At 40.5% G+C, this 15,462-nt stretch overlaps 1 protein-coding gene across 2 annotated transcripts in view; it reads left to right on the top strand.

Annotated features, from left to right (window-relative positions):
• Hadh (hydroxyacyl-CoA dehydrogenase) overlaps positions 1-15,462 on the top strand; it is a 47,995-nt gene that overhangs the window by 14,636 nt on the left and 17,897 nt on the right. For both annotated transcript variants that reach the window (XM_005340788.5, XM_078021827.1), the window contains exons 2-3: positions 8,963-9,091; positions 12,535-12,692. In XM_005340788.5, the coding sequence (XP_005340845.1) occupies positions 8,963-9,091; positions 12,535-12,692 (287 nt within the window). The remainder of the gene's footprint in view (positions 1-8,962; positions 9,092-12,534; positions 12,693-15,462) is intronic.

Here is a 15,462-nt window from a genome sequence, read left to right as displayed (position 1 = left end):
GATTGATTCCATTCCCAGCTGTGCTGTGTAAGGGTTAACTCTAGCCTTAGAAGGCTATACCTGGGTCCAATTATAAGCCTTAGACCCTTGTAGCCTAAAGAGGGGAAGGAGCAGCCTAGAATACAAATAATAATCTATTGTAGTATGCTAAGAACTGTTATAGGTGTTTAAATTATATGAACTCATTGAATCCTCCCCAAAATACTTTTGCCCCAGTTTTACGGTATTGGACAGTTGACAAAGGTTAAGGTGTATTTTCCAGTTCCAAGTTGGCACATGGGTGCCAGAATCTGGCCCTGGCTCAGCTTGTTGTTTGGGAATATTGCCCTTAGACCCAGCCATGCCTTGCAGGGTCAAGGAAAGTAAGCAAGCAGGCAGTTCCAGTTTCAAATCCCAGTCACATGTCAACTTCCAGTTTGCTTATTGTTACAATGAGAGCAGTTGCCTCCCCCCAATGGATGTTATGAGGATGGAATGGAATACTTTATGAGAAATTAAGCTTTTTGAGAGCAGAGAATTTGTTTATCATTTTTTCCAGGGGCCTGGAGCCAGCTATCAGTGGTCCAGTGGTCAATGAAGGACAGAACACAGTACTGTGTCCTGAATGGTGCTCTAAACGATCCATTCCATTCCTAGGAATGCACAGGTGTGGGGACAGGTGTTCAAAAGCTCTCACCTTCAAGGAAGCAGGATTTGTCCATGGTCTTTGATCATTTGATAAAAAGCATTTTCTAATAACCTCTGCATTTCTTACCTGAACTGTCCAGAGGTTTCCCCACTATCTGGAGCGTTTGTGTGCACCAGTGTAGTTGTGTGGCTGCCAAGAAAAGCATAGCCCTAAAAACAGAATGTTTTTAGCTTCACATCAACATATAACTGAAAACTGTGAATGAAGACTTAATCATGTTGAAACTATTGGGATTTTATGTTGTTTTTTTGGTAGTGGGAATGGGACCTAGGGGTACTTTACCACTAAACTACACCCCCAGACCTTTTTATCTTTTATTTTGAGGCAGGATCTTTCTAACAGGCCTCAAACTTGGAATCCTCTTGTCTTAACTTCTGAGTCACCAGGGTTATAGGTGGGCAACAAAGATCCTGGCCAGAACTTGGAATTTTATTGAAGAGGAGAGACTAGAACCCATGACCAGGAGCCATCATATATATCCTAGGAAAGAGGTTGGCCTCAACAGCAATTAAGGATAATTTTTACAAGGAAGAATGAAGAAAGAGTGAAGTTAGATGGAAGAGAGAGATTTTCTTTTCTTTTTTTGGTACTGGAGATTGAGCCCCGGGGTGCTTTCCACCAAGTCATATCACTCGACCCTTTTTATTTTTTGTTTTGAGATGGGGTCTTTTCTAATTTGCAGAGGCTGGCCTTGAACTTTCTATTTTCCTACCTCAGCCTCCCAAATAGTTGGGAATTAAAGTGTGTGCCACTGTCATGGTGAAAGAGAGATTTTTAAGATCAAAGCCAAAAGCAAAAGAACTTGAGTAAGCTGTAGGAGTTATGAGTTTTATACTTCGAGACTTGGTTATCTTGTGGAGGAAGGAATATGAGCCTGTGGAGACAATGTTTAAGTTGGACTTTCAGAAGATGAAACAAACCTCTATTGAGGGCTGGGAACGTTGAGCTTTGGAGGCTGGAAATCCAGTTGGGGAGAATGTTGCTGAAGAAATAATATGTCTAAATTGAAGTTTAGGGTGTTACGTAGTACAGAAAGAGGAACATTGAACCAAATGTTAATATGGTGTTCAGTTTAAATATTTATTTGATATTTTAACTTGTCACACCTTTCTTAACATTTGCTCTTATGGTTATCAGAAAGGTTAGAGGAGATCACATTGTTTTTTAAACTAGGGTCTTTAGGCTTATTTTGGGGGATTCAAAAGTTCTATAGGAATTTTTAAAATTTGTGTTTTCATTGATAACATTAATAGAAGATATTATGGATGATATGACTGTTTATTTTTGTCACTAATGAGATCTGAGATATCAGTGCACTTTGCAAATTTATGTTCATAATATTATTTGTTCTAGATAAAGCCACAGTACCTTCTCCAAGAACGTTTTGCAATGGCTTGAAGAAGGAAAGTTGTGGGAGAATGAAGCAGTCACAGGCACTTGATAATGTGCCAGAGAATTGAGCCTCATGATGTTCATAATATCTGTGCTGTAGATATTACCTAGCTCCTCTCTTTGGATGAATAGTTATCAGCACAGTGGTAACTGATGAATTTTCCTGTTCCAAATATCAAAAACAATCATAAGCTCATTTAATTGAGATTTTAATGTCATAATTATTCCATTTTTAAGAAAATAAACTATATAACTGTAAAATGATACTTAATTAAAATTGGCATTTGAAGTTGAATAATTGGTTAAATAAAATTGAGATTGATAGTCTTGATATTTGGTACAGGAAGGTACTCCTAGTGGGAGCTGTTATTAGGGGTGACAAACATCCATGGACTAACATTTCAGTTGGTCAGGGAATCTTTCAAAGAATATCTTCTCTGGGAGGTTCCACATTCCCTCCGTCCCTCACCAGTATTATGGCTATGGAGAAGAAAAGGGAGGTTGTTAGCTCAATGGTGGTGGAGGGTAACTAGTAGTGGACAAGCAAGCAAGGGTGGATGCAGGACATGGTAGATGCAAATGTGGCCAGAGGTCAAAGTTAGAAGAGAGCCATTTCAGGAGAAGGGACTAAAACAAAAGTGGGGTAACAAGTGCAGAGCCTGACCTTCAGGAATTAAGAAACATGTTCTATTTAGGGAAGCAAGGCACCTTATATTCAAGAGTCCCAGGGAAAAGAGCACTGGTAGGGCCTGATCTTTCTTTGGGGAGTTTGGGGAAGAAAGCCTTCTGGATAGTGTCTTCATGATGATGTCTGGAACTTTTTTGTGGACACAGTGGCAGGAAGACTTGAAATAACTGGTTTAGGGACAGAGATTTGCTGGCCTCTCTGTGGTTTGAGGATATAGTTGGCAAAGCTGGTGTGTATGTGTAGGTGGTGGGGGGATAGGAATCAGGACTAACAGGATTTTTACCTCCCAACAAAATTGTTTTAGAGCAGTGCTTTCTGGGTACAATGACTGGGCATTAAAATCATCTGGGGATTTTTTTTTTTTTTTTTTTTTTTAGTTTTTTTGATGCTGTGACTAAAATACGTGACGAGCAATGTAGAAGAGGAAAAATTTATTTGGGGCTCACAGTTTCAGAGGTCTCAGTCCATAGACAGCCAGCTCCATTGCTCTGGGAGCAAGGTGAGGCAGAGCATTGTGACACAAGAAATAAGTAGAGAAAGGCAACTCAAGACATGGCAATAAGGAAGCAGAGAGAGCTATGCTCAGCAGGGACAAAATATAAATCCCAGTGGCATACCCCTAGTGACCCACATCCTGTAGCCATACCATCCCTGCCTACAGTTACCACCTTGTTAATCCATTCAAGTGGATTAATGCACTGATAAAGTTAAGGCTCTCATAATCATTTTACCTCTAAACTTTCTTGCATCGTCTCACACATGAACTTTTTTTTTTTCTTTTTGGTGCTTGGGATTTGAACCCAGGGCCTCATGCATGTCAAGCAAGCACTTGTCACTGAGCCACACTCCTTCACTCATGAACTTTAGGGGGACACATCATATCTAAACCATAACAGGATATGTTTAAAAATGCCAGTGCCTAGGTGCCATCTCAGACTAAATTGAATCAGAATATATGCAGGTGGGGCCTGGACTGTGTTCATTTTAAATGTCCCTCAGCTGATTCTAATCTATAGCCTGATTGGGTTACAGATCTTAGAGCAGAAGCTCTGAAACCTAAGTGAACATCAGAATCATCTGCAAGTCTTGCCACAGTGTGATTGACTGAGTCTAGATTCCGAGAATTTATATTTCTTACAAGTCTGCAGCTGATGTTGCTGCTGCTGGTCCAGGACCCAGACTTTGAGAACCCTGTGTATTTAGTGTGCCTCTTATTGCTTTTAAGCCTTAAACACTCATTTGTCTAAGTAGGTGCTCTGGTTTGTCTAGTAATTTTTATTACTATGACTAACTGAGGCCAAAAGATGCTTGTTGATGGTGTGTGTTACTGTATATAGTGGCCATTAGACTTGAGACATGTTGTTTTAACTTCTCTACACCTCAGGTTTCCTCGTCTATATAAAATGGAACAGTGATGCCAGTTTCATAATGCCTTTTTAAAAATTTGTTGTTGAACACAATACTTTTATTTTATTTATTTTTATGTGGTGCTGAGGATCGAGCAGAGTGCTCTCACATGCTAGGTGAGCACTCTACTGCTGAGTCACAACCCCAGCCCTTCATAATGTGTTTTAAGGAGTATTAGAACATCACATTGGGGGAGAGAACTGACATGTAATTATTTAGTTAACTAGGAGGGACTTGTTAATGATACTATTACCAAGTCTATAATAGTTACCAAGAAAGGCAAGGGGAAAGAGGATAGAAAAAAATTAGGAACATGAAATTTCTGCAAAATGATATTTTATTATTGTATCTTGAAAGTTGGTAACTTCAAAAAACAGGACAACTTTCCTTAAACTCTTAATTGGATTACAAGAACACAATTCTGGAGTTAGGCAGTCTCAATTTGAATCATATTTGATAGATATGAGAGGCTTTGTGTCTTAACAACTTAGTGATCTTAGGCAAGTGACTCAACTTGTCCAGTCCCATTTCTTCTTTTGCAAAAAGTATGTTGTCTGCTTCAACAAGGTTTTTGGACCACTCAGAAGTAGTCTTGGAAAAATGCAGAGTTGAGCCTGGCACTTGGTAGGTGTTCAGTACATGGTCCCTGGTATTTTTGCTACATTTGACTTTTTTTCTTTTTAAAGGATTTTTTTTTTCCTGATAATCGAAAGAAGGTAGAGAGACTTCTGTTGGTTCTCATAGGAAAAATAGGGCAAGTGCATTAATAATTCAGAAAGAAACAAGATGGCCTTCAGGTGGCCTGTGGCAGCCTACCTGTGCTTAAAATTGCCTCAATTTGCCAAGTCTGGAATGAGAATCTTGCAGCTTTTGTGGATTACATGAGGGCAAGGGCCAGACTGCCTGTATCCTGAGGTCATCTCTGTGGTAGCCCGATAGACTAATTCACCAGTAGGAGAAGAGTACTGAACCCATGTGAAGTAGAGTTCTAGAAGCAAAGAATATTGGGTTTATAATCCTGTGAATATTAAGCATCTAATACATACCTTGTGCTGTTTGTGCATTGTGTGCTCACTAGGGCTAGGCATTGGGATTTGGAGAGATGAATAAAACATGAAATTATCCTCAGGAAGTTGCTGACTGTGTTTCTGAGCATATCTGTTAGAAATGAGATGGGAAAATAAACAGACCTTTTACACAGTCACTGACAGGATCATGTGACACATGCACTTTGCTCTCCTGGAACGTTGCTTGGAGAGCTTTGATTTAATAGCTCTTTTTTGGCCACTGTCTGCACATATGTGTTGTCTTTGGTATGTGCTGCAGACACCAGGATGAGGAAAGGCAGAGGCTGAGTTGGCCCCGTGTCTTGTGTGTATGGAGGTGTAGGATGCTTATCAGAGGACTTTAGGTGGGAGTGGAAGGTCAACATTTAAGCCTAAAATACTTTTTTTTCTGGTTGAATTTTAGTTTTTTTTTTTTTTAAGTAAATGTGCTTGCTTCTTTTCTTTTTATTATTTGAGGGTGTTTCTTCTCTAGATTTGATTCTGTTACAGGCTTAAAAGCAGTAATTATGAGGCTAGCATTATAGCTTGTCTGTAACAGTCCAAATTATCTAGTGATGATCACAGTCAGATGTGATTATAGTAACTTAGAAAGTAGCTTTCTAGAGTCACCATCTGTGATACCACCTGCCCCATCTGCTGAGGCCACTTCTTCAAGGTTACTCCTTAGGACCCTGGGCCCCTTGTACATGTGTTCCTCTCCTCTAGCCTAATGAGATCTGATGCCTGCCTGGATTGCTCACCATGAGGCTTTTATTTTGTGTGACATCCCATGTACAAAGTTTTGTATCAAAAAATTGTGTTTGTTTTTCTCAGTGAGATTATAAGTTCTCAATAAGAGAGCACAGCTCCCATTGTCTTTTTGTGTTTCCGTTCCCTTCGGCTTTGGCACCATCTTGTGTCAGATATACTCAAAAATCTTCTTCCATCTCCTTGAAGACCTGAGAAAGCCTGGGTGGTGTCTGTTGGAATTGGAGTGAGAGCAAGTAGATCGGTACTTGGTGGCTAGCAATCAGAATCCTGTTTGACCAAGAATGACCTAGAGGAGAGGTCAAGAGGAATAAAGTAAAAATCATTTGTGTCATTCCAGAGGTGCTGTTAGACAGAGGAGCCAAGGCAAAACAAAAAGACTCCAAGGCAACAGCACCTCTGCTTGCCCATGCCTTGCAGATGCTGTACCTGGATCAGTGACCATCACTCCTGCCTGTCAGCTGTGGCTGCCGATGGCCACCCATCCTAAAGCAATTCGGTTTCCTTACCAGCTCCAACCAGAATTTGGGATTGATTTCTTAGTTTCTGTGTTAGAGTTCCCCACTAATCTCTAGCCCCACCAAGTTTTGGTGACTCACTAGAAGGGCTCACAGGGCTCAGCAAATAGTCTTACTCATGATGATAATTTACTCCTTCTGCTAAAGGATAACAAAAACACAGACAGCCAGAGAAAAGTGAATTGGGTAAAGTCCAGGGGAGACTTCCAAGGGCCTTTTCCCAGTGTAGTCACACAGGACATGCTCATTTGCCCCAGCAACAAGTTATAACAGCACTTATGAAACACTCATCAGTAGAGCTAACTAGAGACTCAAGTGTCCAAGATTTTTGTTGGGTGTGTCAGGTAGGCACCCTCTGCTTTGCACATTCCAAAATTTCACATTCAGGTGGAACACAGGCATTCAGCATAAGCAACATCATTTTCACAAACAGTTTAGGCACAGGGGTACACTTGTTAGAGAATGGAAGGGAGCCTCACAAAATCCAAGTTTTGGATGCCAGCCAAGGGTCACCTTGCAGGCAGACTTCCTGAGGGTAGCTGTCTCAGGTGTGCTGTCTTAAGTCATTTCTGCATAGCCTCTAATTTGCTCTGGCCTTTCTACTTAGCATTTATTGATTTGGAAGTGCAGATTCCTATCAGAGAATTTCAGTTGTTGTCTTGTTGGGCTTTGGTCTGTTGCCACTTAGGAAGAAACTTTAATTGGTCTTCTGCTTTGGGGACATTGTTCTACTTTAGGCTACCTGCCTGCAGCATGTGAAGTGCTTCTTCTGACATTGGACTTGCCGCTTGCTTTGTCCTTTTATCATAATGACTCATCCCTTTGCCCCATTGCCTTGCTCTAGTTGTCAGACCTCTGTCCTGGCAGCTTTTTTCCTCTGTGGTTCCCAGGCAGGCTGTCAGGCCTTGGGGTGCTAATGCCACCCTCTGGCCCCACAGTCTCAGACACATACCTGCCTCGTGGTTGAAGCTGTAGATATGATTGAAATTGACTTGCATTTAAACCTGTCTTACCATTTTGAAACTGTTCCTGGGAGTCTTGCTTTGGGTTTTGAACCTCTTTGCCTTTAGGTTTTGCTTTTTTGTTTCTGTTTCTTTTCTTCTTTGGCTTTCTACTTTTAGTTACCTGGCCTCAAAAATTTCACATGATGACAGTGGTTTGGGACTAATTTTTAAAATTTCATCTCCTTGTTCTTCTCTGGGCAGATCCACTACAGCTAACCTGCTCCTCTCTACATACTGTTGGTGCCCAGAGGTTCCAAAGCAGTGCTTCCCAGGGGTTTTCCAGATCCTCGGGACCTTTTCATTCATTCTGGCCTCTTAAATCATGTTTGTTATAGGTCATATGTGTCCTCTTGCTTCTCTCTTAAGCTGATTCATTTACACTTGTCTGTAAGGTGACCTGATGGCCTATTTTGAACTATAGTTCCTATTCCATGGTCCTTGCTGAAGCTATTGGCAAATTGATGAAATATGGATTGACTTTGTCACTGATTATGGCTAAACCAAGCTGGTTGTTTGTCAACTTGGCAGTTTCACTAAGTATACCTATTCTTTAGGATCCCCCCCCAACCAAGGTGATGTGGTAAAAGTAGGAACTCACCTGTCTTAAACTGATCGATTACCAAAGACTTCAATTTCGTGTATATCTTATTGCTGAATAGCACAGAGCCTTTTTGTTGCAATGATTCTCTAAAGGTTGTTTTTGTGTGTGTGTGTGTGTGTGTGTGTGTGTGTGTGTGTACTGGGAATTTAACCCAGGGACACTCTATCACTGAGCTACATCCCCAGCCCTTTTTACATTTTTAAGACAGGGTCTCTACTAAGTTGCTGAGACTGGCCTCAAACTTGTAATCCTCCAGTTCCAGCCTCCCAAGTTGCTGGGTTTACAAGTGTATGCAATTAAGCCCAGCTTAAAGTTTAAAGTCTTATACTTGTTTCTGATTTAAGGACTACAGAAAGATGAATCCAGGGGTTGAGCTCCCCAAGTCCTGCAGCTCAGAAGAAAAGGGCTGGTGTGATTGAGGAACTGAGTTTGAAGTTTCATTAATTTCACTTCACTTAAGTGGTCACATGTGGTAGTGGCTTCTGTATCGGACAGCATAGTGCTGGAGTTGTACAGGGAAAGGGTTCCAACGTGGTCTCCAAAACCTTGTTCAGATCCTTGCTGTGCTGTCTGCCTGTTGTGCCACCCTGGGGGTGCTACTTAACTTCACAAGGTTGTTTTGAGAATTTGCTGTATTCCTCATAAAGGTTTTAGGGTGCTTGGCAGGAAGTATGAGTTTAGTTAATGTTGGTTTATTATGTTTATTCACTATTTTGGAGTAAAATGGTGGTAGAATTCATATGGCATATGGAACTGTTTTCTTCTTTCTTAAACTTTTATGTTTTCTTTCTTTTAACAAGAAATTCCTTGTTTTTTTGTTTGTTTGTTTGTTTATTTGTTTTTGCTTTAGGTTGCTGCGGCAAGTGGCCACACAGTAGTGTTGGTGGACCAAACAGAGGACATCCTGGCAAAATCCAAAAAAAGTATTGAGGAAAACCTTAGGAAAATGTCAAAGAAGAAGTTTGCAGAAAATCCTAAGGTAATTTCTTGTTATCATTGTCCTTAAGACTAGTCTTCTCTTCTCACTCATCACATTTGTGAGGGGTTTCTACTCATAGTTTACTGTGGGTTAGTTGTTTTGTTTTAAGTTTATTTTTGGAAAACTCATTTCTTGACAATTTTAGACCAGTATAATAACATCATCAGTAAGCATTCAGGATGTGCTGATGAGAAAACAGGAGAAGTAAGTAACTATATTGTTGTTGGGTAGGATTTGAGGTTGAGGAAAAAAATCTGAGGTGGTAAACTTATTCTAAGGAAGATCAAGAATTTGGGACTGAGGAACAGCCATTTTTTCAAAAGAATAGAAGAGGAAGAAATAGTGATATTTTCTGTACTTGAAAGGTAAAACAGAATGATCAAATAAACATTATGTTTAGACGGAAACTTTTGATATCTTATATGCCTTCTTATGTAAACTAGAGAGGGCAAATCTAGGATGAGTCATTCTCACAGAACCAGGAGGAACTGTTAGGAGGCTGGGAACTCTAAGCTTATTGACTTGTTCTTGTTGGACCTTGTTGCTTTTCCAGCACATTTTGACTTGGGAGTTCACATTTAATTAGAAATATTGCACAAGTCACCCAAATGAATGTGTATTTCCTTTGTCACTTTGTTAAAGTCACTTAGATTGATTACCTGGAGGCTTGGTTGGATTTTTTTCTCCATATGCCCGTAGAGAAGATTATAAATAGGGAATTTGTTATTTGTTGCTTGTTGCCTTTTTAAATTTCTTTATTCTTGTAAAATACATATGACATAAAACTTGTCATTTTAATCAATTTCAAGTACACAGCTCAATGTCATTAATTACATTCACATTATTATACACTCATCACCTCCATCTGTTTTGAAAACTGTCTTTTGTTTTTAACTAGAAACTCTATCCATGAAGCAGTAACTTACCATCCCTCTGTCCCCCAGCACTGGTAACTTCTTATCTACTTTCTGCCTATAAATTTGCTTCTTGCTTGTTCCAGATGCTTCATATAAGTGGAACCATTTAATATTTGTCTTTTGAGTCTAGCTTATTTCACCTAAAGTTTTCATGATGCATCCATGTTGTAGCAAGTGTCACAATTTCATCCCTTTTTATGGCTAAATAATATTCCATCGTGTGTATATACCAGAGTTTGCTCATCCCTTTATTTATTGATGGGATTAAGAGGCTTTCATTTTTTGGCTATTGTGAATAATGCTAAAATGAACATTGTTGTTTCCATTTCTTTTGGATATATAGTCAGTTTCTATATCTATGGGTCCAACATCTTTGGATTTAGCCAATTACAGATTTTAAAAAATACTCAAAAAATGTGTTTTTACTGAGAGTTATTCTGTGAACAATTCAGTACAAAATAATCTAGAAATGATATACAGTATATGGAAATAGGTATGTAGGTTATATTAAAATACTGTGTCATTCTATGTAAGGATTGCTGTCTCCTTAGGGGTCCTGGCACTGACTCCTCCAGCCCTTGTCACCAGTATTGGGATGAATGTTTATGTATTTGGAATTGTTGTATTTGGAATTGTTGGGTTATATGATGGTACCATATTTAGCTTTGTGAGAAACTACCAAACTGTGATCCATAGTGAATGCCTTGGTTTATATCCCCACCAGCAATGTGTGAAGGTTCCATTTTCTCTCTATCCCAGGCAGCTCTTGTTTTTTCCTCCTTTTTTTTTTTCCATCATAGATATCTAAGGTGTGCAGTAGTATCTCATTGTGGTATGATTTGCATTTTTCCTAATGTCTAATCATCTTTTAGAAACCGGAATGGTAGGCATGGAGATAATTTTATTCTTTTCTTGATGAAATCCAAAGACTAAATATCATAAGCAAGTTAAGATCTCCTTTACTTGTCCTTCATGTTCTCAAACATGGTGGGTGTTATGTTGAGGGTTCAAGCAGACAGGTTATGAGAATCCTGCTTGGGTTAAGAGTTAGCAAGGACAGAGTATGTCTGAACCCAGATAGGCTACATTTGCCCTTTTTCTTTCACTCTGCAGAGGTCAGCCTTGGACTGAGGCTGTGGCCATGCCATAGGGGTAAAAAGATGTCCCGTATGCTCAATTTGCTCAGCTCCTGATTGTTAACTCTTCAGAAGTCTAGTCTGATGTTTTCTCTCCTCTGCTGGGGTCACCATCAGGTGAAGGAGATGTCAGTTTAACTTGTCTGGTTGACATACTGTTTTTAACCAGTGCTGACCAGTATAATAGCTACTAGTTATGGGTGACCATTGAGCACTTGAAATGTAGCTAATCCAAATATAGTCATGCTCTAAGTGTAAACTAGACACATATTTTAAAGACTCAATAGAAAAAAAATGTAAAGAGTTGATTACATGTTGAAGTGATAGTATCTTAAACTTAAATAAAGTTGATTTCATCCCTTAATTTCTTTTCATTTTAATCTGGCTAATAGAAAATTTAGAATTATCTCTTATCTCACAATTGTGTTTCTGTTAAACAACTGATCTGGCTGTTTATTTCATGATGACTTTGGATGATTTTCTCATTACAACTGTTACAATGCCCTATGGACAAATTACATCTTGAAATAAAATGGCTGCTTATAGAGGCATTGCTTCTGTTTCTGCCCCAACTGAGGTCTGTTTGTGGAACCTGAAGTCACAGGATAAAATGAGACTACAAGATCTTTGAGAGCAGAGATGGTTTCTAGCTTGTTTTTGATGCATCAGTTGCTGGCACATGATGAGTGATTATTTTTTAATATGTTTGTTTATTTTTATGAAGTGCTAAGGATCAAACTCAGTGCTCACACGTGTGAGGCAAGCATTCTCCCTCTGAGCTATAACCTCAGCCCCATAATGAGTGATTATTATTTGACTGCTTAGTTTGGCTTTCCTCTGCCTTCTATTAGAGAGGAGTAGTCTGCACCACTTCTAGATGGATGAGTAGTGTTGAGCTAAGTTTTTGTCCTTTTCTGGAAAGACAAATTGCAAGTTTCATAAGTATTCTGAGAACAAATACAGAAGGCTAGTACAGTAGCTGTGAATAGCACTCCGTTTAGTAACTGGAGCAAAACTAAGAACTGGATAGATCATTACCAACAGAGGACAGTGATAGTTGTGCCAGGCATATGGCAAATGCAAAGAGTCTGGGTTTAGTACCTCTCTGTCCTGGACACCAACACTCAGCCCAGGCCTTTTATAACTCTATCTGCCTGGGATCTCATAGCTGTGCCCAGGTGTTCACAGGCAGACTGTTGACCTGTCTAGAATTGCATTGAGATGCCATTGTCTCTAGGCAGAAACACAGTTTGATTTCTCAGGGTGTGTTCAAGTTGTGTTTGAGCATGTTGGTTTCTCCAGCCCTCCTTCCTTCTGTTTTAGGAGCAAGTCCCACCATTGTCCTGTGAACCCAGTGAATGCTCTCTTCTGTTTCCTCCCACTGCATTAGGCTGGTGATGAGTTTGTGGAGAAGACCCTGAGCAGCATATCAACCTGCACAGATGCAGCATCTGTCGTCCACAGCACAGACCTGGTGGTGGAGGCCATCGTGGAGAACCTGAAGGTGAAGAACGAGCTCTTCCAAAGGCTGGACAAGTTTGCTGCTGAGTATGTGACCCCTGAATGTTCTTGTCAGGTTCTGAGGGCTCCTTCCCTGGCCTTGAGTATTCCTCCTTGTTTGTTGTTCTGATACCAGGACCACTTCTTTACTACCTTGCAGCTGTTCCAGAAGAGCCAATACCGTTTCCTTTGTCTTCCATTCACCCACTCCCAATTTGCTTCCTGAGGCTTGGGCTACCCTGACCTGATGCTTGTTTACAAATGAGGGTGAAATTGCCTGTTGTTAAGTAGACAGGTCCATTTAGGGACAGGCCTGTATGTTTTTTGCAGCATCCAGATCATGGCCCCTCTGTAGTGAGAATGGAGGAGGCTTCAGCACGTCCTAAGAGTCTATCAGTTTCATGTTTCTCTGTATTTGGGGTGAGCAGACAGAATGTTGTCATTAAAGGGAATGTCCTTCTGTCTGTATAGTTCCTCAAGACTCTTCTATTTTGAGTTTTTTCTGGGCTCAGTGAAAACACTCTTGGGAACATTTAAAGGAACACTGACTCCTTATCGGCTTTCACGGCAAAAAAGAGCCACCTGAGTTAGGTGTAGGCTTGCACAGGACCGGGGACTGTTCAGGCAGTGGCATCTCTGGATTTCCCTGAGAATCCAGGGCCTTTTATTACGTTCAACCCTTGGCATTTGGTGATTGTGATCCCGAATGATTCATCTGTGCTCTTCTTGTAGTCTGTTTTGACATACTAATTGCCTTTATAGGTTAGACCTGAAAGGCAAAAATAATTCTCAGGGATCCACTAGTGAACAGTTGAGCTATACATATAATATCCTGCTAGAATGTCAACCCTCAGAGTTGTGGCACCTGACAGAAAAAAGCCTGTCTTCCTATCATCTGTATATCACTCTGCTATCTGTGCCTTCAGGCTACAGAAATATCTGGCAAAGACAGAAGACACCCTTGGTACTGGGGTTGACTCCCAAGTCAGCATGGAGGCCTCCTGGATATTAAAACACCTGCCCCAGATAGGCATTTTGTCAAAGAATTTGACCTTTGTTACAAGACTGATCATTCCTAGCAACAGCAGCAGGCGTGACTGCTCTCTGGCTGTCAGTGGTGAGAGGAAAGTCAGGAGGCTGGACTTGTGTCAGCACTAACCACTTTATTCTCTGACCTAGGAAGATCCTCGATTTTAGGTTTAGGGCAAATAATTTCCAAGACACTCTCAGTTACAACTCTATAAATAAAGTGTCACCCTATCTGATGATAGGAATAGTGGCATGTATTGCACAGTTGTTTCATTCTTGTTTCCTGAGTGCCTGCTGTGAGTCAGGCTCTGTCACTTGAGCTCATGTAAAGCGGATGTGACACATGAAAGTAAAGGGATAACTCGTAGTAGGCCTGCTGAAGATGTGACTCCTTTGCTGGCCTTCAGCCATCCTTTTCTGCACTCTGTTTTTATTTTAGTTTACCACCACTGTTGAATGCTTCCTAAATTGCTTTCTTTCTTAAGCACATTTATTGAGAAATACTTTGTTGCTGAGTTTTTACAGTTAGATCTCTTAGTGGGAAAAGAAAATAGGTTCAAGTGATAAAGTTCCCATTGGAAGCCCTGATGAAACAGCTTTATCCGGAAAAGAACATGACTTCCCCAGCAGTAGAGGAAACTCTAAAGGAAAAGTCAGTGGCAACTACAGGCATCTGGAGCCATGTCCTGGCTCTTCCCATTCACAAAGCCTGGACTCCGGTCTTTTGCAATCACCGTCACCCTCTCTCGTCTTGACACAAAGACCTGAGTGTGATGTTAGTGATCATCATGCTTATGCTGTTATTTTCTTTTAGTGCTTTTAAAAGGAAAGTAGTTTGGGGTATCTGAGTATCAGAAAGAGAAAAACAAAATATGATATGAAAGAGTCATGTGTTTCCAGGAAAATATGAGTATTTTTTGTGGAACATAAGATGGTCCTGTGCTTTAATATGTAAAAATCATTTAGTTTGTCCTGAAGAACAGAAGTGTGAGCCTGTTAGGAGCTGAGCCAGCCTGTGCTGATGGGGTAGGGACAGAGGTCTGCTGGCAGGATGTCTGTCTCTTACTGGTAAAACATGCCCTGGACACACTGGGACCAAGTTCAGGGTCCCTTCATTATTTTACCAAGTTTGCCTGCATGCTGCCTTTTTGTAGAGGAGTGGCCCTTCAAATGTCCTATAAATGTCTTGTAAATGTGGTGCCTATCACATTATAAGTGTAACATTAGTCTTTGAAATAAACCTTTTTATTTCTTATTTTTGGTACTGTGGATTGGACCCAGGAATGCTTTGCCACTGAGGTATATCTCCATCCTCTTTTTTTTTTTTTTTTTTTTTTTGAGACAGGGTTTCACTAAGTTGCTTCGGGTCTTGTTAAGTTGCCCTGGCTGGCCTTGTGATTCTCCTGCCTCAGGCTTCTGAGTCACTGAGATGATGGGCATGTGCCACTGAGCCTGGCTAAAGCTTTCTTTTCTTAAGGGATCCTGGGAGCCATTGCTCGCACGGCGCTGGGCACGTGCCCTCCCTGCCGCCCTTGCGGTTCCAAGTGCCTGGCTGCCCTGAGTGCTATGTCAGCCACACAGTCGATCTTCTTTCATTACCTTCTCCAGTGGGGGATAGTTTACATTATTTTCCCCACTTATTAAAAAGCAAGAAACTTTGAGAACTAAAATTTTTAAAACCTTAGAAATGTCTTATTTATTTTAAAGAAAAGCCTCTCTGCCTAGCCTTTAAATTGCTTAACTTGAAAGTAGTTTGAGAAAAGTAGGTGTGCTTATGTCTTGAAAGGAA

This window comes from Ictidomys tridecemlineatus, chromosome 9 (assembly GCF_052094955.1).
Source record: "Ictidomys tridecemlineatus isolate mIctTri1 chromosome 9, mIctTri1.hap1, whole genome shotgun sequence".
NCBI classification, from domain to species: Eukaryota; Metazoa; Chordata; class Mammalia; order Rodentia; family Sciuridae; genus Ictidomys; species Ictidomys tridecemlineatus.
The sequence above is the reverse complement of the archived record's forward strand: the minus strand, read 5'-3'. Positions and strand labels throughout refer to the sequence as shown.